The following is a 24,420-nucleotide window of genomic DNA, read 5'->3' on the forward strand; positions in this document are numbered from 1 at the left end:
GACTCCGACTCCTCAAATTCTCTTGCACCGACTCCGACTCCGGCTCCGACTCCGACTCCGGCTCCGACTCCGACTCCTACATATATTGCTTATAGTTAGGTGAAAAATTTATTGTAGTACATGAATATGTGTATGTGAACATCAGACATTTAATAATTTTTATGATACAATAATCAAGATATTTGGATAGAACATAAAATATATTTATTGGAATACAACTTTAGAACACAAAAAACTGTAATAAATTGTAAATATGTAATACACTATGTAATATACAGTAGATTACATATATATCTTGTGTGTGTATATACACTGTATATACATATATATACAGTGTATATACACACACAAGATATATATGTAATCTACTGTATATTACATAGTGTATTACATATTTACAATTTATTACAGTTTTTTGTGTTCTAAAGTTGTATTCCAATAAATATATTTTATGTTCTATCCAAATATCTTGATTATTGTATCATAAAAACAATTAAATGTCTGATGTTCACATTGTACTACAATACATTTTTCACTTAAATATAAGCATTATACTAAATGTTATTATTTAGTAAAATATTCAGCACATTCTGCATTGCACTCCTGTCCCCAATTTATTATATATTTTAGGAGTCGGAGTCGGTGCATTTTATACCGACTCCGACTCCGACTCCACCAAAATGAGCTCCGACTCCGACTCCGACTCCACGACTCCGACTCCGACTCCACAGCCCTGCTAACAATATCAGTCAGCAGCCGCCCAGAATTGCCGCATACATTATATGCGACAGTTCTGGGGCTGTACCCGGCTCTTCCCGATTTGCCCTGGTGCGTTGGCAAATCGGGGTAATAAGGAGTTATTGGCAGCCCATAGCTGCCAATAAGTCCTAGATTAATCATGTCAGGCGTCTATGAGACACCTTCCATGATTAATCTGTAAATGACAGTAAATAAACACACACACCCGAAAAATCCTTTATTAGAAATAAAAAACACAAACACATTCCCTCATTACCAATTTATTAACCCCGACAAACCCTCCATGTCCGGCGTAATCCAGCATGCTCCAGCGTCGCATCCAGCTCTGCTGCATGGAGGTGACCGGAGCAGCAGAAGACACAGCCGCTCCGGTCACCTCCATGCAGCTAATGAAGGCAGCCGCGCGATCAGCTGAGCTGTCACCGAGGTTACCCGCGGCCACCGCTGAATCCAGCGGTGGCCGCGAGTAACCTCAGTGACAGCTCAGCTGATCGCGCTACTGCGTGGAGCCGGCAGGAGCGTGGAGCCGGCAGGAGCGTGGAGCACGGGACTTTCAGCGGCGGCGGCGGTGGCAGTGAGAGGGGTCCATCATCTCCCCTGTGCGTGCACGCTGGGGACAGCGGTACTTCAGGGAACACGTGGAGGACGGGACTATCAGCGGCGCGGCAGCGAGAGGGGGATGGACGTTGGCAGCTGAAAACATTGATTTTTCCCTCTCGCTGCCGCCGCTGCTGATAGTCCCGTCCTCCACATCATCTCGCCTGTGCGTGCATGCTGGGGACAGTGGTACTTCGGGGAACACGTGGAGGACGGGACTATCAGCGGCGGCAGCAGCGAGAGGGAAAAATCAATGTTTTCAGCTGCCAATGTTCATCCCCCTCTCGCTGCCGCTGCTGCTAGTCCCGTCCTCCACATCATCTCCCCTGGGGACAGCGGTACTTCGGGGAACACATGGAGGACGGGACGGGACCACTTGCCTGACCTCACTTCCTGACAAATCACCTGCGTTTTTGCTAGCAAAAACGCAGGTAAAAGGCAGGTAAAATGCACCACTTGTGATTAGCATGCATTTTTCCTGCGTTTTTGATGCCCTCATTGATTTCAATGGGTGACAAATGTTGACAAAAACGCAGGAAGAATGAACATGCTGCATTTTTTTTGTCACAAACTTTTGACAAAAAAAACGCTGACAAATAAACTGCAGTGTGCGCATGACAAATCTGACTTCTCATAGACTTTGCTGGGAAGTCAGATGTCAGAAAGTTCTGCTGACAAAACTGCAGCCAAAAAAGCAGCAAAAAAGCAGGAAAAAAAGCAGCGTGCGCATGTAGCCTTAAATTGACTTTGAGCTTCAAATAATTGTTGGTTACTTTTTGATTGAAAGTGAGGACGAGCTACTTAGGCTGCTTTCACACTTGCGTCGTTTTGCATCAGTTGCAATCTGTTGTGTGACTGATGCAACGGATGCGTTTCAGATAGTGCCACAACTGGTGCGACTGATGCTGAAAAAAAAACTGATCTGTTGCAGCTTTTTTTTCCCGGAATTTACTCATCTGAGCATGCTCAGTTGGTAAATGACGGATGCGTCACAGGAATCAGTCTAGTGACGCATTCCAACGGATTTCGCTCCTATAGGCTTCCATTATAAAAATGACGGATGCTGACGGAATCCTGCACATTGCGTTTTTTCGACGCTTGGAAAAATGCTACATGCGGTGTTGCTGTTGTCCGACGGTCAGTCATTCCACGACTGATCCATTGCGCGGCGGATGCAACGCAAGGCCATCAGTCGCAATCTGTCGTCCATGCAAGTCTATGGGGGAAAAAAAACGGAATCCTGCAAAATATTTAGCAGGATACCGTATTTCCTCAAAGCAACGGATTGTGACTGATGCAAAACGACGCAAGTGTGAAAGCAGCCTTACCTCTTACTTTGTACTATAATTCATTGCTCAGTTGTACAAGGAATTGCTCCATTTATTTAGCTTACCTACTTCTATAATGCCTTGATATTCTGCAGAACTTTACAGACATCATCACTGTCCCCATTGGGGCTCACAATCGAAATTCTGTTTGAAGAATAAATCCTGAAATAATTAAACAGCAGCACAAATTTCCAAAGGAATTTAACACTATATAAAAATGTTGTAATTGCATGGATTCTGCCTTTAAAGAGAACCTGTCCATGTAAGATTATAACACACGTATTTTGGAAGTAATCCCTACCAGTCATGTCCTCTCATTGGACAACGTACTCCCTGACTTGTTTTTTTTCCACCAGAGAAGTTGGTATCCCTTGTCCCTTCCAAGTATATATCGGGGTAGAATGCATGGCTACTTTTTCATAAATGCACGCTATACAACTAACTATTTCTTTACATCATTTTCTGTGAACAGAGGAATCTGACGGAATATTTTGTGGCGGTGGATGTAAATAATATGCTTCAGATATACGCCAGCATGCTACACGAGCGGAGAATTATCTTCACCTCAAGAAAACTCAGCACGGTGAGTCCAGATTTACTAGATCCTCAGCTTATGGCGCTGTATTGCAGAAGGCAACGTTATACACTGAGCCCTCAGAAGGATCTCGATTTCTGCTAGTGTCCTTCAGGCATCACGTAAACGTTTCTGGAATGGTCAGACGTGTTTCTTGTCTTGCTTGTTCTTCTAGCATAACTGTTCATGTTGAGATTATAAAATACAGCATGGTGGACTATTGGACTACTGCAACTAGATAGATTTTGATGACCTGATATAAATTTTGCTTTAAACTTTCATCATCCTTACACAATGACTCAAAAAAATAAATAGCAAAATCTTCCCTTTTTAAGTAACCGGTAGTAATGGGCGAACATGCTCGGCACTGCTCTATACTCAATCCAGCAGCGGGGTGCTTGGGTACACTCGGTGCTCTGCCGAGTATTGCGAATGCTTGGATGTGTTATTCATGATACATCAAACACAAAGCGACTGATGTATTGTATCCTCAGTGTTCTTGTGCTTTACCTGCCAGTATCACGCATGATGACAATGAATAGCTGCAGCAGTTGCTTAGATCTACAGCACCTCACCATTGCAGAAAAATAAAAAATAACTGACAGGACACCCGTGGCCATCGTCACTGGAGAGGCATAGGTATTTCCAAAGTCATTTTCACGTGACCGTCCCTCTTTGCTGGTGGCTCACAAACTGACTATTTTGTGGTTGGAACTACTTCCATTAATGTAAGCCTAAGAGAGTCTGAACAAGGCTCCGTAGACTTACATTGTGAAAGCAATTTCCGGTTCACACAAACCCCTGTTTGAGCCGGTTAGATTGTCTTCCGGTCATGTGAGGACCAGAGCAGTATTGGTACTCAGAATATTACAATCGGTAGGAAAAAGATTAGGAGGGATTACAAAATAACCTTTTTTATGCTACATCTCTTTTCTGGACAACACTTTAGCCTTACATTTTACTTGTGGGTGTATTTAAAAGGAGGATCAGGAGTCGAGCCTGCTCCATTGATGGAAGGTGCCGCACATGCTTCTTACAGCATCATTTTGGGCTAGTGCCAATTGTTGCTATTTAACTAATTAAATACAGCTGTCAATCTCTGACAATGGTATTTAAGTGGTGCAATTGTGACGCCCTGGCAAAACCAGTTAGTCATACATAGGCCCCTGCATAACACCTTCCCTCATTAGGAAACACACAGCCAACCATTAAACCCTAGTCACCCCTCTTAGAGAAGATAGACACACCAGTGGGCGTGACCAGGCAGTTGGAACATGCCCACCCAGGGGTCTAGACAGCCCAGGGCGGGAAAACAAGCAGTTAAGCTTTAGATCAGTTTTAGAGTTCAAGGACAGAGGAGTGTGGAGTGAGGTCAGGCCTGTGTGTCAGGCCTGAAGTTAACTGACAGGTACCAGGGTAGGAGCCCTGGTGCCTTGGCTAGGAGGCAGACAGTGGTCTCCGTCAGCAGGGGACAGGAAGATGGCTCGGTGGAACCGAGGTGGACCGGAACAGGGTTGTTGCCCCCAAGTACCGACACGGGGAACCGACCTGGAAACCGTAGCACAAAGGGGGGTACTCGGACCCAGGAGCCAGAAACAAGTGGAACTGGTTAATTAACCAATTGAGGCCAGGACTAGAGGTCCTGTCCCACCCAAAGTCGCTCATAGAAGACAACAGCCCATCGATTAGAGATAAGAGGTCACCGCCAGGGCCCATAGATCCCACGGGCCAGTGTCTGCGGGCACGGCTCTTTAGGCCACATCCAGCCGGGAGCGGACTCCTATGTGTCTTACTGGGAAGTCTTTTCTACGTAAACAGTGCAGGAAAAGGATAGCGACCACCAGCGGGGTGGAGGATCCAGAACGCAATCGGCCGCTGCACCGGCCACCACCACCTTGGTTTACCAGAGACTTGTGTGTTTTACTGAAAGTGAGTACACCAACACCCCCTGCGGTCGTCATTCCCCCTGCACCAGAGCCATCGGGTCCTGGGGCCACCATCCCTACCACGGAGGGCTTAACATCTTGCTGCATAACATCTCCCCCTGGGTGCCCCGTAACAGCCGCGGTGGTGTCCCACCTCACCACACACCGTGGGTGGCGTCACGAACTTACTACGGCCCAGCCCGTACATCTCTGTCCCCCCATTTATTTGGCGTGTCCGTGAGACCCCCGGGTCCGGAGACACTCGAGCCACCACCCCTGAAGGTCCGGGCCCGAGCAGCGTCTGCTGCTGGCATGGGGCCGGCAAACCCTGAAACTTGGCGTCATGAACAGGATACTTACCCATCCATTTACCTTGTGGAAGTGCGCCTTGTATTGGACAGTCAGCGGTGATCCGTTGCCAAATTTTCAGAAGTCGCCATTTTGGCACGAAAAACTACAGCTCAGCATCTTCTTCCCCGCGAAAAGGGCGTGAAAGCCGAAGCCCCGCCCCCTGGGAACACGGCCGGAAAGCGAGGCCGGAAGTTGGAAAAAGAAACTTACAGGCCTGAAAGAGGAGTGCCAGCAAAAGACCATGGGGAGCAGCAGGAAAGATGTCTGCTCCTAAACCCGATGTCGGCCCCGCGCCGACCGACGGGGCAGCGGCGCCTGTGAATGAAGCAGTCGGCGAGGAAGCTGCAGCTCCCGCTCCGGTTGCAGGAGCGGCGGACTCCGGGACTCCGGTGGTGACTCCCCGTGTAGCAGCTGGCGGTGACCCGCCTGCCACAGGAAGGATGTCGGCTCCGGCAGTCCGCCCGGCCATGCTGGAAGGGCGGCCGCAGACGTGGCAGGTGATGGGGCAGCGGCAGCTCCCGCACCGGCCGCAGGAGTGGAGGACCCAGAGTGGAACTGTTTGCCGCCGGGGACCGCTGCTTGGTTAGATCGGAAGTTGGCGCGGTTCTGCGTCCAGGTGCAGGTCGAGACGATGCAGCAGGCGTTGGGATGAAAGGAGGAGATGCAGAGGATGATAGCGGTGGTGTGGAACCATGAGAAACCAGCTTCGTCAGCAGCACCCCGTCAAGATAAAGCCACGCAGACTCTCCCGGTTCCGCTGATCTATTCGGGGGCCAGAGCCCATTCCCGATGAGGCTGGGGAGCCCCGGGCGGCTTGACCCCAGGAAGAAATGATGCCCCCTGCAGCGCAACCCCCGTCCCCCATGGAAGTCTACAGCCCGGGGATGTACTGCACTTGGTTCGGAAAACCCATCTCCAGGCAGCTGAGGGAGCCGCGCGACCCCATGCCGCAGTGGTAGTGGTCCCCGGCTACCCACAGTTCAGTTCCCCGTTAGGACAGTGTGTCTTTAAAGTTTCCCGTTTTAGAAGTTAAACCAAAGACAATGGCTGAGAACTTGCAGGCCAACCCATAAACTTTTGGGCCTTGTAAATAGCCCCAGACCATCCTTTTCACCAAACCGCAGTCTCTGGAGAGGCTGATTGGAGGACAGGCCTGCGGTAGAGTATGCCGAGGCCCTGTCACCAACGAAACCGGTGACAACCATCTGGGTCAGGGGTCCCCTGGACATGGGGCCCTTGAAAAAAGACTGCCGGGTAAGGAGCTTTTTATCCGGCCCGTTTGGGCAACACCCGGACCTAGCCTGGACTTGGGCAAGGGGTGCCAACCTGTGTTTTAGTAGTGGCACCAGGGCTAGGTTGTTTTGGGTGGGTGAAGTGGAAAGGACTCGGTCCGTCCCGTCCCGGTTATGTATGTGTAACGTTTAAGCAACCTGCCTCCCGTAAGGGAAGAAATCAAAATATTCTTTCAATGTAAATACGTTATTATACATGTAATTGTTTTTTTCTCTTATCTTCTTGCAGTAAAAATAAACCGATGGTTGGACAGCCCGCGGACGGTCTGTGTTTAACCAAGGAGGAGTGTGACGCCCTGGCAAAACCAAGTAGTCACAAATAGACCCCTGCATAACACCTTCCTTCATTAGGAAACACACAGCTAACCATTAAACCCTAGTCACCCCCCTTAGGGAAGATAGACACACCAGTGGGCGTGACCAGGCGGTTGGAACACGCCCACCCATGGGTCTAGACAGCCCAGTGCGGGAAAACAAGCAGTTAAGCTTTAGATCATTTTTAGAGTTCAAGGACAGAGGAGTGTGGCGTGAGGTCAGGCCTGTGTGTCAGGCCTGAAGTTAACTGACAGGTACCAGGGTAGGAGCCCTGGTGCTACTGGCTAGGAGACAGATGGTGGTCTCCGTCAGCAGGAGACTGGAAGACTGCTCGGTGGAACCGAGGTGGACTAGGACAGGGTTGTAGCCCGCTGGTACCGACACTGGGAACCGACCCGGAAACTGTAGCACAAAGGGGGGTACTCGGACCCAGGAGCCAGAAACAAGTGGAACTGGTTAATTAACCGATTGAGGCCAGGACTAGAGATCCAGTCCCACCCAAAGTCCCTCATAGAAGACAACAGCCCACCGATTAGAGATAAGAGGTCAGTGCCAGGGCCCATAGATCCCACGGGCCCAGCGTCTGCGGGCACGGCTCCTTAAACCACATCCAGACGGGAGTGGACTCCTACGTTTCATACTGGGAAGTCTTTTCTACATAAACAGTGCAGGAAAAGGATAGAGACCACCAGCCGGGTGGGGGATCCAGAACGCAACCGGACGCGGCACCGGCCACCACCACCTTGGTTTACCAGAGACTTGTGTGTTTTACTGAAAGTGAGTACACCAACACCCCCTGCGGTCGTCATTCCCCCTGCACCAGAGCCATCGGGTCCCGGGGCCACCATCCCTGCCCACGGAGGGGTTGACATCTTGCTGCATAACCTCTCCCCTTGGGTGCGCCATAACAGCAGCGGTGGTGTCCCACCTCACCTCACACCGTGGGTGGCGTCACGAACTTACTACGGCCCAGCCTGTACATCTACGTCCCCCCATTTATTCGGCGTGTCCGCAAGACCCCCGGGTCCGGAGACCCTCGAGCCACCACCCCTGAAGGTCCGGGCCCGAGCAGTGTCGGCTGCTGGCACGGGAGCGGCACACAATTGGATGACGGATGACTGTTCCATAGCCCATCGGCCACCCATGCAACGGAATCATGGAGTGCTGATGGATGCTGAATGAAGGCCGCCATCATCAACATCTTTGTACTCATCTATGTAATGTGACAGCTACAGGTTGGGCGTCATACAAGAATATGGTTTTCTCTATATACCGTATTTTTCAGATTATAAGATGCACTTATCTCGCCCAAAATTGGGGGGAAAATGGGGGTGCGTTTTATCTGGATATAGCTGACCAAGGGCGCAGTGGATCGGGGTCACATGAGGCAGGGTCGCATCTGAAAAATGGTGGCGGCACAATTGGGGCAATACTGCGGTCCCAGGCGTGCAATGTGGGCGCCACTGATTTCGGGGCACTGGATGCGATGGGCTTCAGGAAAAAATGGCTGCGGAGGTAGCACACGCGTAGATTGAGAACTCGGTGAAAGGAGGTCTCAATTTGTGCATGTGCCCCCCTGCGCAGCCATTTTCTTGAAGTACATTGCGTCGGAAGTGGCACACACACAGATTGAGATCTCAACTCTCTGAGATCTCAGTCTGCGTGTGCGCTGCCTCCGCAGCAATTTTCCTGAAGCCCATCGTGTCCACTGCCTAGAGATCAATAGCGCCCACGTTGCACTGCCGTGACACCCCTTCCTCCCAGCCTCGGACCCTTGTGCCGCTGCTGCCCTTTAGCTGCGACCCTGCTTCCTGTGACTCCGCTGCATCGCCTTCATTCCCCCCTCCCTGCTAAGCTATATCCGGATTAGAAAATGGACTCTAGGATTAGAAGAAAGTACCATTTTTTTTAACCTTAAAAAATTCATTTTTTTTCTTATTTACTTAGTCTAAATTTGGGATGAGTCTTATAATCCGAAAAATATGGTAATCTATTACTGTAGCATTGCAGGATATAGTACTAGTGATCAATTAGGTTGAAATTCCACAGGGGGGATTAAAAACTACTGAATTATATATTTAAAAAAAAATGTTGTAAAAGTTTGGTATTGCAAAACTCATATGGACCTGAAGAATAATGTTGCACGGGATTTTTTTGTCACACAATGAGAATTCTACTTTTAGAAGTGAATGCTATAGTTCCAAAATACACCTGCACTCACAAAAAATAAAGGTAAAATAGTTATGGTTCTAAGAAAAAGGGTTAAAAACTTGAATGCACAAAAATGGAAAATCTCCCAGTCCGGAAGGGGTAAATGTTACACTTTTGTCTGTCTACACGTCTGCAGATGCATTTAGGAACCACTGTCTGAACCCCATTAATATGTTATTCATCCCACTTCCACCTGCTCGATTTATTTCATTTTTTTCCCTCAATAAGAAAAGCTACACCAATAATGCAGACTTATAGCATCTGGGTTTTAAATACATTAGGTAAAGTTAATTATTTTTTTTTTCCTCTACTGTTGATCAAGAGGTCTTTTATTTCATTGGTTGCATGAAACCCTCAAGCAGTATAATGAGTTTTTGGATTATTCACACATGCAGAAGCACATAAAACCCAATGAAGAGGCTCTCACAATGGCGTCTGCTGTCACCTGGGTGCACATAGATGCTCCATTGTTTGCAGAAGAGGGTCCTCTTTTAGAGGGATTTCTCTAAGCCCTCTCCTCACAATTTCAATCTACCTTCGCCTTGACATTAGCACACAATGACTTTCTTCTATTGTGATTATTTGACTTTTCTCTTTACATTATCCATTAAAACTCTTATGGCAGGAAATAGAAGAAAGCAGGCGGAAGATGGCAGCCAGAAGCCAAGATTCGCTGCAGGTGTCTTATCATTGTGTGTTTTGTCTGACAAGTGCAGATATGAATCACTGTACATTGGAGCAGATCTTTAATAAAAAAAATAGTGGTGCTGTCCATTGTTAAGTGCAATCACATACATTTATTTATTATTTTTTTAAGGGAGAAAAGTAGAAGCTTAAATCTTCTCACCCCTGGCTGTGAACAATGCATTATTCTTTGTACTTGAAGAATGAATGATTTTTGAAGAGTGTATGATTACATCGAAGAACATGATTGCACTATTGACCTCTCAACATATAGTAATAGGTCAAAACATGAAAGGTAGTATGAGGCATGGCACTACCGGATGGTACCAATTTTCGGAATGGAATTGTGCAATTTTTGAGCAGTCCCTTTTGGTGGTGCACATCCCTAAAAAGACAGGTCCAAATAAATGAGAAGAAAGCCGCAATGAAAGCGCGTCATACTGGTAGTGTGCCGTACTGGTAGCGCGCCACAGTGGAAGCGCGCCGTACTGGATGCGTGCCGCAGTGGAAGTGTGCTGTACTGGATGCGTGCCGCAGTGGAAGCGTGCTGTACTGGATGCGTGCCGCAGTGGAAGCGTGCTGTACTGGATGCATGCCACAGTGGAAGCGGGCCATACTGGATGCGTGCCGCAGTGGAAGCGTGCTGTACTGGATGCGTGTCGCAGTGGAAGCGTGCTGTACTGGATCCGTGTCGCAGTGGAAGCGTGCTGTACTGGATGCGTGCCGCAGTGGAAGCGTGCTGTACTGGATGCATGCCACAGTGGAAGCGGGCCATACTGGATGCGTGCCGCAGTGGAAGCGTGCTGTACTGGATGCGTGTCGCAGTGGAAGCGTGCTGTACTGGATGCGTGTCGCAGTGGAAGCGTGCTGTACTGGATGCGTGCCGCAGTGGAAGCATGCCGTACTGGATGCGTGCCGCAGTGGAAGCGTGCTGTATTGGATGCGTGCCACAGTGGAGCGTGCTGTACTGGATGCGTGCCACAGTGGAAGCGTGCTGTACTGGATGAGAGCCGCAGTGGAAGCGTGCTGTACTGGATGCGTGCCACAGTGGAGCATGCTGTACTGGATGCTTGCCGCAGTCAAAGCGAACCGTTCTGGTAGAGCGCCACAGTGGAAGCTTGCAAATACTCAAAACGACCGTCACATGTATCTACCACCAACTGTGTTCTCACAGGAGAAGCGCTGATAATTTATAAATCGTGAAATAAAGGATGGTTTTATTATATTGGGGAGTACCGCACATTCACTTTTCACTTCTTAATTCTCATTTTAATTCAATGGGTAATTGTGTGACTGCCTTTAAATAGGAATCTGGGACAGAACATTAGCTTGCACGATGTTAGTTAAGGAGGTAGTGGCGGCTCCATATACAAAGTTGTGGAGCTCTAGGTCAGTCTCTTTTCACCAAACCTGCAACGTCCGCACATAGCCAGATATTTTCTTCATCATATCTGCACCTTCTAGCAGAAAAACGCGCCAAAACAAATCATGCATTTTTGTGCACTTTTGGTGTGTTTTTGTGCCATGTGTTTTTGTTAATGAAGTCCATGGGTGGAAGGGCTAAAAAAATTTAGGAAAAACTGACCAACAATTGACATTCTACAGATTATTTTCTGCACGAATCTGCAAGGAAAAAAATAAAGAAAAAATAAGCAACGTGCACACAGCAGTTCAGAATTCTAATTGACTTTGCTGGCATAAAGATAGACATGCAGATTTGCACACAGCCTAAGGCGGGCTTTGCACGTTGTGACATCGCAAGCCGATGCTGCGATGTCGTACGCGATAGTCCCCACCCCCGTCGCAGCAGTGATATCTTGTGATTCCTGGCGTAGCGAACATTATCGCTACGCCAGCTTCACATGCACTCACCTGTCCTGCGACGTCGCTCTGGCCGGCGTCCCACCTCCTTCCTAAGGGGGCGGATCGTACAACGTCAGAGCGACGTCACACAGCAGGCGGCCAATCAAAGCGGAGGGGCGGAGATGAGCAGGATGTAAACATCCCGCCCACCTTACTCCTTCCGTATAGCCGCCGCCTGCAGGTAAGGTGATGTTCCTCGCTCCTGCGGCTTCACACACAGCGATGTGAGCTGCCGCAGGAACGAGGAACTACATCGTAACTGTAGCGGAAGCGTAATTTTGAAAAAGTCGGAGCCTACACCGATACGATAACGACGCTTTTTGCGCTCGTTAATCGAATCATCTAGGATTTACACACTACGATGTCGAAAGTGACGCCGGATGTGCGTCACTTTCGATTTGACCCCACCGACATCGCACGTGCGATGTTGCAACGTGCAAAGCCACCCTAAGTCTTTGCTCACACATTGCGTTTTTGCAGCATTTTTTCATGAGTTTTATGAAAATTAAAAGCTGCTTTTTACAGTACCAGCAAAGCTGTGAGATTCCAGAAATATTATGCACACAATTGCCTTTTTTCATGATTGAAATGGAAAACTGTTGCATCTTTGTAGGAAGCAGCATGTCAATTCTTTTAGCATTTTTGCAACATTTTCTCACCATTGAAAGCAATGCAAAAATGCAACAGCTGCTTGTGTGGTGAATGACACTAACTTAATTTAAGTATGTACTGTATACAAGTGATACATTTTAAAACATAGCCGAAGAAAACGCAACAAAAAAACCTACAGCAAAACCTGCTCTTAGGAAGCAGCTTTTCTACTGCCAAGAGAGCAGGTGTAGGCTTCCAAAAAAAAGCTTTTCTACTGCCAAGAGAGCAGGTGTAGGCTTCCGAAAAAAACCACAGCGAAAACGCAACGTGTGAAGATAGTCTAACAGCTAGCTTTCTCCAGAAAGCAACTTGCAAAAAAAGTCTGATCCCATTGGATTTTTTGTGACTTGCTTGTTGTGGTCGCAGTACTTTTGCAGATTACAAAGCAATGCCTCTCTCGTGCATTATGCTGCAATATAGCAGTGCTATGCTGTGATCTTTGGCCGTGCGACCTGTTTTATTGTATAATCAAGCTTTAAAGCATTAAAGATAAAAATACAAAATGCCACAAAATCGCACATGCACTTAAAGGGTATCTGTCAGCTGGTTTGTGGTAAATAATCTGAAGACAGCATGCTGTAAGAGTTAAACAGAGAATTCAGCCAGACATCTCTTATCACAAAGTGTGTTTTTGTTTACCTGCAATGTTAGGGGTACTTCACACACAGCGAGATCGCTACTGAGATTGCTGCTGGGTCACGGTTTTTTGTGACGCAGCAGTGACCTCATTAGCGATCTCGCTGTGTGTGACACTGAGCAGCGATCTGGCCCCTGCTGTGAGATCGCTGCTTGTTACACACAGCCCTGGTTCGTTTTTTTATTGTTGCTTTACCGCTGATAAGCACACATCGCTGTGTGTGACAGCGAGAGAGCAACAATCCTGAATGTCCAGGGAGCAGGAGCCGGCGTCTGACAGCCTGCGGTAAGCTGTAACCAAGGTAAACATCGGGTAACCAAGGTGGTTACCCGATATTTACCTTCGTTACCAGCCTCCGCAGCTCTCACGCTGCCAGTGCCGGCTCCTGCTCCCTGCACACGCAAAGCTAAGCGGTGTGCGCTGGTAACTAAGGTAAACATCGGGTAACCATACCCGATGTTTACCTTAGTTACCAGTGTCCGCAGCTTCCAGACGCCGGCTCCGTGCAAGCGCAGCGTCGCTTGCACGTCGCTGCTGGCTGGGAGCTGGTCACTGGTGAGATCTGCCTGTTTGACAACTCACCAGCGACCATGTAGCGACGCAGCAGCGATACTGACCAGGTCAGATCGCTGGTGGGATCGCTGCTGCGTCGCTAAAGTGTGACTGTACCCTTAGTCTAAGCTTCAGCAGCTTTATCATTAGTGGACTGAGGAGCATTTGAGCTCAGGTCCGACTCAGCCCCCTTCTGTGATTAGCAGCTTTTCTCTATGGAAATGTACGCTGAAAGCCTGGGTAGGGGCAGCTTATTGAGCTCTGCTGCATTGATAAATCTAAAATCTTTGATTTGTGTTAGAACGGTTGTAGCCACTATTCTAAGTGATACTTCATTGGATTCAGGGTCTCTTTTCTTATATCATGCTGCGCTTAGATGAGGTATCAAAAACCTGCTGACAGATTTCCTTTAAAGAAAAGCCGGTTAATAAAATGTGTCATGGAGGCTTTTGACGTGTTGATGCCTAGTTCAAATCTATATTAGTGGAGACTTAAAAATTGGAAGAAGTTAATTTTACTAAATGTTCAAAAAAGATTGTATGATAAGCTAAAACTTGCCTTCACCACCTTCATCATGTCAAATGATTCTTAAAGGAGATAAAATAAGAGACGGAGGGGCTCTCCTAGTGTGACACCTGGTGGTCCAGTGGGGGAGGGTAAAGTTAGAACCACTAACCTGTTCGGGTTGTGCAAACCTTGCACAATCCCGGTGAATACTTCTGGTGTATATTGCCCACCACATGGGTTAGTCAGCTAGAGAACAAAAATAGTGTAAGGGCTCGGTTCTACTTGCGTTTTGCACGGACTAGTGTTATCTGATAAAACATCGGACTGCACTCGCACCAGTGCAAAACTATGGTGCAGTGTCCATCTGTGATCGATTTCTCCTGCCATATCTGCCTGAGAAATTAATTGCAACATGCTGCATTTGGCAGTGATTCTCAGCTCATGCACCCCTATATATGTCTATCGGTGCGTGTGAAACATCGCGCTGCACTCGCATGTCATCCTCCCGCAGTGCGATGTATGCAGAGACAGGCTGAGGAGAAAGTGCTCCCCCCCTTCTCCGCAGCTGTGATACGATCACAAGATCAGATCACAGTTGCATGACCCTCGGCTGACGCTTGCAGCAGAGGGTCATTAGCATATCGCTTCCGGTGCCCTTACATCAGAAGCTACTCGCAAGTGGAACCATACCCTAATTGTGAAACAATATCCTACCTATCTATCGGTGCTCTGATTACCATTCCCCCAAGATTCTCCACCAGTCTGTACTTCCTACTCCAGCAACAACTCTCCAGCATGGACATGTGACCACTGCAGCCAATCACTGGCTGCACAACCCCTTTAATGTCGATCATCCAATTGCTTGCCTTTATAGAGTACTGTTGAGCACTGAGCACCGATCGTGATATTCCTTATTTTTATAAACTTTTCTACTACTTTTTTGGAAGTTGCACTTGAAGCACAACAATATGATGTAGCAGTCGTCCATTGTGCAGTTTTGCCCTCTAAAGCGCTGTCTTGTCTTTTGCCCCTTGAGAAATCTTGTTCTGTAAGCAATGAGCATCTTGTAAGTCTACATTGTGAGGCTTTCCTATGGCACTAAGTATATTTCAACAGTAATATGGCAAAAGAAAATGCTGAATATCTTTGGAAATGTATAGTTTGAAGGTTCTCTTTGAAGTTGAAGTATGTTTCACCCGCCTATATATAAATTTTTCATATTGTTCTTAGGAATGGTATATGAATAATATTACCAACTATTTCTCCAAGATAAATATGTACACAGTTGAAATAATAGGTTTTAGGGCACACAGTTAGTACGCATCCTCTAGCTGTATCTGGTAATATCTCAATGGTATTGACAGCCGTCTGTGATAAACCGGGAAGCAGAGAGACTTTCTGCAAGACAAATATTTCTGCTGGCGTCTTCCTGGTGCAGCAAGGATCCCATTTTTCTCTCCCAGTGCATTCCATCAGAAGGAGTGAGTTGTGTTTATCTGGAAGGAGGGAGGTCATATGTTTCACCTTCACAGGCTGCCAGCCTTGGAGGGCAAAGCTTTATCAAAACTAGAAAGGCTAATTATTAGAAAAAATATAATAAAGAAAGGAAAATAAGACCACACTCTGCCGTCCTCCCACAGATCATTGTGGAACTATTTCTGCTTTACTCTTTATGTAAGCAACTATAAATCTATGAGATAGAGCTTACAGAAGAAACCCACGTCAGTATTAACCCATTAGAACCAGATCAAATATTGAGATATATTTTAATAAATGCTTTAAAACCTTTTTACTTCTCCATGTAAATGTTGTTAGCCCTTCAGATTTGATGAAGATTAAGAGAATTCCTCACTTATTTAAACTTCAGAACTTTTTGTCATCTTTTCCACCAACTATTATGGACTATAGACATCTTAAGCTGGCGATACCCATTAGATGGCGGTGCCATACACAGGAGAGCTCACTCGGTTGAGTAACACATCAGTTGGCGATTTATCTGCAGGAGAACAATGTGGTGGATTGACAGCTTCCCTTACCATTAGCCAGTGCCCCTAAACATTGGACCGTCAGTGAAATCCGTTCATCTTGACAGGTTCGGCCCACATTAGTCTAAAGGGGGCTTTACACATTGCGACATCGCTAGCAATGTCGCTAGCGTTCGCACCCGCCTCTGTCGTTTGTGCGTCATGGGCAAATTGTTGCCCGTGGCGGGCAAAATCGCTAGTACCCGTCACACATACTTACCTTCCTTACGACGTCGCTGTGGCCGGCGAACTGCCTCTTTTCTAAGGGGGGCGGTTCGTACGGTGTCACAGCGACGTCACACGGCAGGTGTCCAATAGAGGCGGAGGGGCGGAGAGCAGCCGCATGAAAGTCACGCCTACCTCGTTGCCAGAGGACACAGGTATGGTGTTGTTCGTTGTTCCTGGGGTATCACATGTAGCGATGTGTGCTGCCTCAGGAACGACGAACAACCTGCGTCCAGCACCATCAACGATATTTTGGATTTGAACGTGTCAACAATCAACGATTAGGTGAGTATTTTTGATCGTTAGCGTTCACTCATACGTGTCACACGCAATGACGTCGCTAACGAGGCCGGATGTGCGTCACGAATTCCGTGACCCCAACGACATCTTGTTAGCGATGTCGTTGCGTGTAGAGTGGCCTTTATATGTATGCGGACCTAGAGTCTAACATTGGAGTAACATGACGGATTCAAAATGTCCAACAGGACTCCAACTACTACTGGCCTTCAATAGTATTGGTCTTTTCATACGGGCCAAAGGAAGTTTTTGCCCTCCACCCCCACCTCCTAGGCTTCAGAGCCTAGGTACAACTACAGCCTTTACTGGTACTTTAGTTATTTCCCTGTCTGGTTCCTTTTTTACTTTTGATAACTTAAGGACAGGCTAATCTTCTTGGGGTTTTTTTTTGTTTTGTTTTTTTTTTGCTTTTGTTGTTTTCATCAATTTCTTCCTTTGTTATTGTCCTGTATCAACATAGAAATATGAGGTCTTGATTTTGCTTGTTCTTTTTTTTTTATTATATTTTGAAAATTTGTAAAAAAAAAAAAATGTTGTGCTGCCATTTTCCAACTTTTTTTATTTTTCTATCAATAGAGCTGTGGGAGGGCTGGGTTTTTTTTGCGTGGTAACTTGACATTTATATTGGTAGCATTTTTAGTGTAGATATGATGTTTTGATTGCTTTTTATTGCATTTGTAAGGGTATGTGCCCACGATCAGGACTCACTGTGTCCTGGACGCGGCAGGTCCTGACCTGTGGGGCCGCGAGTCTCCTCCGCAGGAGACCGCAGCTGCTTAGCTGCTTATATCCACGATCAAGGTTCAGTGCGCTGTAGTCTCTCGCTTGTGTTCTCCCTATGGAAGACGCATGGGAATCCGCAGCAAACAATTGACATGCTGCGGCTTGGAAAGACGCACCGTAGGTCAGTGTTTGCTTTGAGAAAAACAAGCACAGTGGGCACGAGATTTCTAGAAATCCCATCCTCTGTGCTTGTACTGTACAAGCACACGAAGCATGGACAACAGAAAGAAGAGAACTTGAGAACCAAAATTGTTGAAAAATATTAACTATCTCAAGGGTAGAGGTCCATCTCCAGAGATCTTTATGTTCCTTTGTCCTTGGTGGTACGCAACATAATCAAGATCTTTACAGCCCATGGCATTTTAGATAATCTCCATTGACGTGGACAGCATAGAAAAATTGGTGAAGGGTTGCAGCCCAGGCTAGATTGGATGGTGGATAAGCAGCCCCAATCAACTTCCAGAGAAATTCAAGCTGTGCTGGAGGCTTAGGCTAGTTTCACACTTGCGTTGTTTTGACACAAACGGAATCCGTCACTAATGTAGTACAGTTCATTTATTTACATTTGAAGCGCGTTACTATGGCGCGTGTGTGTGTCATGCAGTACCCGCTTGTGTCCACACGATGTCACGCTTCCACTGCAAATAAATGAACTGTACTGTATTTGTAACGGAGCCCGAATCCGTTAAAATAGCGCAAATGTGAAACGGCCCTCAGGGTGCATCAGTGTCACCGTGAACTATCCGTTTACATTTGGATGAAATGAAACTCTATGGCAGGAGATCCAGGAGGACCCAACTGTTAACCCTGAGATATAAAAAAAGCTTGACTGCAGTCCAAAATATACGCGAATAAGCAAAAGTCCTTCTGGGAATGCATCTGTGGACAGTTGAGACCAATATATAGTTTTTTTGGTAAAGCACATCATTCTACTGTTTATTGAAAATGAAATGAGACCTACAAAGAACACCATACCTAAAATCAAATATGGTGGGGGTTCAAAAATGTTTTGGGGTTGCTTTGCTGGCTCTGGCACTGGGTGCCATGACTGTGTGCAAGGCATTATGAATCTGAAGATTACAAAAGAATTTTGAGTCGCAATGTAGTGCCTGAAAGTTGGGTACGCGTTCTAGGTCATGTGTCCTAAACATACTTCCAGAAATGGATGGAAACAAAGCGCTGAAGAGTTCTCAAGTGGCAGCAATGAATTCGGGTCTAAATCCCATTGAACCCCTGTGGAGAGATCTTACAATTTCTGTTGGGAGAAGGTGCCTTCAAATATGAGAACACTAGAGCAGTTTGCAAAAGAAGAGTCCAAAATTCCAGCTGAGAAGAAGAAGAAGAAGAAGAAGAAGAAGAAGCAGCTTTCTGATGGTTATAGGAAACTATCGATTCCAGTTGTTTACGCGAAAAGGTGTGCAACCAAATATTATGATGAGGGTGGCAAGATTTTGGCCATTATGGGGGTTTTGTGTGAAATGATGTCCAATTTTCTTTTTTGTCCCTGTATTTTGTGTTGTTCTAATACACACAAAGGAAATAAACAAGTGTATAACAACACAAGTGTAATTGCAATAATTTTCTGAGAGAAATACTTTTTTGGAACAACTTCAACAGTGCCAATAGCCTTGGCCACAACTCTTTGTGTGTTTTATATGTTTGTGTAAATGTACAAGTGTGTGTGTGTGTGTGTGTGTATATATGTACATATTTGTGTGTGTGTGTATATATATGTACATATTTGAGTGTATATGTATGTGTGTGTGTGTATATATATATATATATATATATATATATATATATATATATATATATATATATATATATATTTATATTTATATATATATATAATATTTATTTTACAGTGTAGTATAAAATTGGCAAATCTGGAGCTTCTGTGTAGGCAATTACCCAATGTTCTCGTGTACTGTGGTTTACCAAAGGTGAGCCTCTTCTCTTAGGTGAGCCATAAGGTTATAGTGGTCTGCCTGTTTTCATTAAGTGAACATTGATACAAAATAAGGAAAAAAATAAAAAGCAGGAGCAGTTGAATAAGGTTTGTTTAGCTGATATCCTGTAACATTTCTCACAAACTGACACATCCACTGGACATAGGCACAACGTGGAAGGAATCATGGTTGTACAACAAGGCATCAGTTTCCCTCTCCCTGTCTTGGAGCCGTCAATGAGCTAGATCCCTGTTCCGAAACTACGTTTGTGCCTCTCTAGCTCAGCCAAGCGTGGTCACTCCTGTCATATGCTTGTATGATTGCTCCCCCTCAGCATGCATCCCATAACCAGCCAAACGAGGCTTTACATGGCTGGCCCGCGCCTGACACAGGACTCGCTCCAGTGCCATTGCTGATATGTTAACTAGAGTGTGTCTGATAATGCAGACATCTGCATGTTCATGGGTCTCTCCGGTCTGTGACTGAGAAGGAGTTAACCCGAGGTCTCTTAACACCATGAGTTCAGCTGTATATCAACAAGGTTATAACCAATGTCTTTACAAAGCTCTGCTGGCTCTCAAGCTCCGTAAACAATACTCATTCATAATACTTCCTATTCCTGGCGCGAAATGCTGCAAAACATATCCGCATACTCTATTGGTCTAGTTCCGGATCAGAGAATGGATAAAATACATTAGTCTTTTTATTCATTTTTTAATATTGGATAAAAATTGCAAAAACTCTGAAAAAATGTCTATTCTTTTTGCCTTTGTTTTTCTTACTAGCTGTAACAAAAGAATTTGAGGTCAAACAATTGGGAAACCATCCTCTGTTTTAATGGTTGCAACTTTTATCATCCGCTTAAGAGAGGAGAAACCAATAACTAAAAAAAATGAGCGGGGTCTGATGTAGTCACAATATATTTTGAGTATCCATTAAAAGACCTGTTTATAGCCAACAAAACGGACTCGAATATACGTTGAGTAAGCCAACAAGGAAATCCCTGTACTAACATGATATCAATCACCATGAACTGGCAATGTCTAAAAAGATATGGGCTAAAGAGCATATCATGATGGGCAATGAGAAAGTATAACAGAAAGCATCCATGGTTCATTGAGATTGGAGGGCCAACAAATATAATTATTCCCTGAGAAATCACATAAAGAACAAATAGTGTAAGCAGTATTAGCAGAGGAAATAACCAAACACTCGTGCGTTTCACATACTGTATGCTTCATCAAGGGTGCAATATGTCATTTACTTTGCTGCGCTCATAACAAAATCTGAGATGACTAAAGCACGTTATGGGTTCCTGAGACCATACATTTAGTGCTCATGTTGCAAAGGACAAAAACATTAAAAACACCTTTAAAGGGAACTTGTCAGGTCCCATATGAGTTCTGACCTATAAGCAGGGTGATGTGTGGCCTAGAAACCCCTTCCTATCCATTCCTGTGTTGTAATATTGTGTAATATGAATGTATATAAAAAAAACCCACAAAAGTTTTATTACTTACATGTTCCCTATGTAAATGATCAGAGTGTCTAGTCCCCAGGGTGTCGCATCGCTCCATAGGTGTTTGCATGCTTTCTGTGGTATCACGCCCCTGTGAGCGTGATACCATGAATTTACATGAGCGACATCACAGTCAGCTCCTGGAGATCCCGCGCGTGTGCGCTTGCCATTCCCGCAGCCTTGTTATCCGGGTGTTTGCTTGTCGGCTTCAGATGCACTGCGCATGCTCAGAAGACTCCTGCGGTTCTGACTATGTGCAGAGTGCATCCGAAGCCGAGTAACAAGCACCTGGATAACAAGGCTGCGGGTATGGCAAGCGCACGCGCACGGGATCTCAAGAAGCTGCTGGTGATGTCGCTCATGTAAATTCATGCTATTACACCCACAGGGGCGTGATACCACAGAAATCATGCAAGCGCCCACGGGGCGATGCGACACCCAGGGGGCTAGACCCTCTAATCATTTAGATAGGGAGCATGTAAGTAATAAAACTTTTTTTTTATACATTCATATTACACAATATTACAACACAGGGATGGGTAGGAAGGGGTTTCTAGGCCACACATCACCCTGCTTGTAGGTTAAAGCGCATATGGCACCTGACAGGTTCCCTTCAATGTTTGCTGCCCCTAAGGTACGCATTTATAAAAATACTAGAAGGTGGCCCGATTCTACGCATCGGGTATTCTAGAATTTACGTATTGTGTAGTTCATGTATGATTTTTGTTATATATATGTGCAGTATGTGCGTATATTTGTGTGTGCAGCGTTGTCTGTGTGTGGGTGTCTGTGTAGGGCAGTTGTTTGTGGTTTCCAGTGTGTGTGTGTGGTGTGTTGTGCAGTGCGCGCGCGCGCGTGTGTGTGTGTTGGGGGGAGGTGTGCACTCTCCATCGTGCTCCATCCCCTATGCTGCGCACCCCCCATCGTGCTACATCTCCCATCCTGCGCACTCCCAAACGTGCTCCATCCGCCATGCTGCGCACTCCCAAACGTGCTCCATCCGCCATGCTGCGCACTCCCCATCGTGCTCCATTCCCCATGCTGCGCACTCCCCATCGTGCTCCATCCGCCACGCTGCGCACTCCCCATCGTGCTCCATCTCCCATGCTGCGCACTCCTAAACGTGCTCCATCCGCCATGCTGCGCACTCCCAAATGTGCTCCATCCACCATGCTGCGCACTCCCAAACGTGCTCCATCCGCCATACTCCACACTCCCCATCGTGCTCCATGCCCCATGCAGCGCACTCCCCATCGTGCTCTATCCCCTATGCTGCGCACCCCCCATCGTGCTCCATCATCCATGCTGCGCACTCCCAAACGTGCTCCATCCGCCATGCCGCGCACTCCCAAACGTGCTCCATCCGCCATGCTGCGCACTCCCAAACGTGCTCCATCCGCCATGCTGGGCACTCTCCATCGTGCTCCATCCCCCATGCAGTGCACTCCCTATCGTGCTCCATCCCCTATGCTGCGCACCTCCCATCGTGCTCCATCTCCCATGCTGCGCACTCTCAAACGTGCTCCATCCGCCATGCTGCGCACTCCCAAACGTGGTCCATCCGCTATGCTGCGCACTCCCAAACATGCTCCATCCGCCATACTCCGCACTCGCCATCGTGCTGCATCCGCCATGCTGCGCACTCCCAAACGTGCTCCATCCGCTATGCTGCGCACTCCCAAACGTGCTCCATACGCTATGCTGCGCACTCCGAAACGTACTCCATCCGCCATGCTGCGCACTCCCAAACGTGCTCCATCCGCCATGCTGCGCATTACCAAACGTGCTCCATCCGCCATGCTGCGCCAGCATCAGCCTCTCTACCCGCATCATCAGCCTCTCTGCCCGCAGCATCAGCCTCTCTCCTCCCAGCATCAGCGTCTCTGTCCCTAGCATCAGGCTCTCTCCTTCCAGCCTCCCTCAGCATCAGCCTCCCTTTCCCAGCCTTCCCAAGGATCAGCCTCTCTCCTCTCAGCCTCCTTCCTCCCAGCCTCCGCCTCCCAGCCTCCCTCAGCATCAGCCTTCCTCTCCCAGTCTCCCCCAGCATCAGCTTCTCCAAGCATCAGCCTCTACCAGCATCAGCCTCTGTTCTTCCAGCCTCCTCCAGCATCAGCTTCCCTAAGCATCAGCCTCCCTCGTCCCAGCCTCCCTCAGCATCAGCCTCTCTCCTTCCAGCCTCCGTCAGCATCAGCCTCCTCTCCCCAGCCTTCCCTAGGATCAGCCTCTCTCCTCCCAGCCTCCTTCTTCCCAGCCTTCCGATCCCAGCCTCCTTCAGCATCAGCATTTCCCTCTTCCCCATGATCAGCCTCTCTGCTCCCAGCCTCCTCCAGCACGCCCTGCTCCTCTGCCGACACTCACACACCCGATCGCATGCACTCACACACACACCCGATCGCATCCACTCACACACACACACCCGATCGCATCCACTCACACACACACCCGATCGCATCCACTCACACACACACCCGATCGCATCCACTCACACACACACCCGATCGCATCCACTCACACACACACCCGATCGCATCCACTCACACACACCCGATCGCATCCACTCACACACACACCCGATCGCATCCACTCACACACACACCCGATCGCATCCACTCACACACACACCCGATCGCATCCACTCACACACACCCGATCGCATCCACTCACACACACAGACACTGACGATATCGCACTTACGCGCTCATACTCACAACATCCGGGGATATCACATGCTTCTGGCCATGTGATCCTCCGTCAGGTCCTGGAAGATCACAACAGCACATTTTCGCCGCCGAGAAGCAAGCGATATCCCAGGATGTCGTGAGTATGTGGATGCGATGTGATGTGTGTGTGAGGTGTGTATGAGAGTGAGTGTGAGTGTGATCTGATGTGTGTGTATGTTTGTGTGTGTGCGTGTGGACCTTCCGGCGCAGCAGGACCTTGATGGGCTTGTAACCATGCGAGCATGGTTACCAACGTATCCACACCACTCCCACCACTGCCGTGGGAGCGGGGGCCGGGGGAGGGGGAGGGAGTACAGTACTCACCTCCGTGACAGCGCTTGTAACCATGCGAGTATCCACACCACCCCTTTGGGAGCGGGGGCCGGGGGGGGGGGGGGGGGGTTGGGGGGGGATAGGGAGTACCGTACTCACCTCCGTGACAGCCGTGTCAGTTAGAGAAATGCGCGGGGGGAGGGAGGGGGTGGGGCCAGAGCTAACGTGCATTGCGTGAGGGGGGCGGGGCGTGGCGTGGCTGAATTGCCAATGCCTGCAGGGTGCCGGGGCGAGAGGCCAATCTGTGGGGGGGGCGGAGCCTGGGCGAGCGGCTGGCCAATCCGTGTGGGGGCGCAGCCTGGGCGAGCGGCCAATCCGTGTGGG

The 24,420-nt window shown here is 47.7% G+C and overlaps 1 protein-coding gene across 8 annotated transcripts in view; it reads left to right on the top strand.

Moving 5' to 3' along the window:
- Positions 1–24,420, top strand: part of DENND1B (DENN domain containing 1B) — a 278,308-nt gene that overhangs the window by 157,694 nt on the left and 96,194 nt on the right. For all 8 annotated transcript variants that reach the window (XM_075322179.1, XM_075322180.1, XM_075322183.1 and 5 more), the window contains one exon: positions 3,157–3,267. In XM_075322179.1, coding sequence (XP_075178294.1) covers positions 3,157–3,267 — 111 coding nt within the window. The remainder of the gene's footprint in view (positions 1–3,156; positions 3,268–24,420) is intronic.

This window comes from Anomaloglossus baeobatrachus, chromosome 8 (assembly GCF_048569485.1).
Source record: "Anomaloglossus baeobatrachus isolate aAnoBae1 chromosome 8, aAnoBae1.hap1, whole genome shotgun sequence".
NCBI classification, from domain to species: domain Eukaryota; kingdom Metazoa; phylum Chordata; class Amphibia; order Anura; family Aromobatidae; genus Anomaloglossus; species Anomaloglossus baeobatrachus.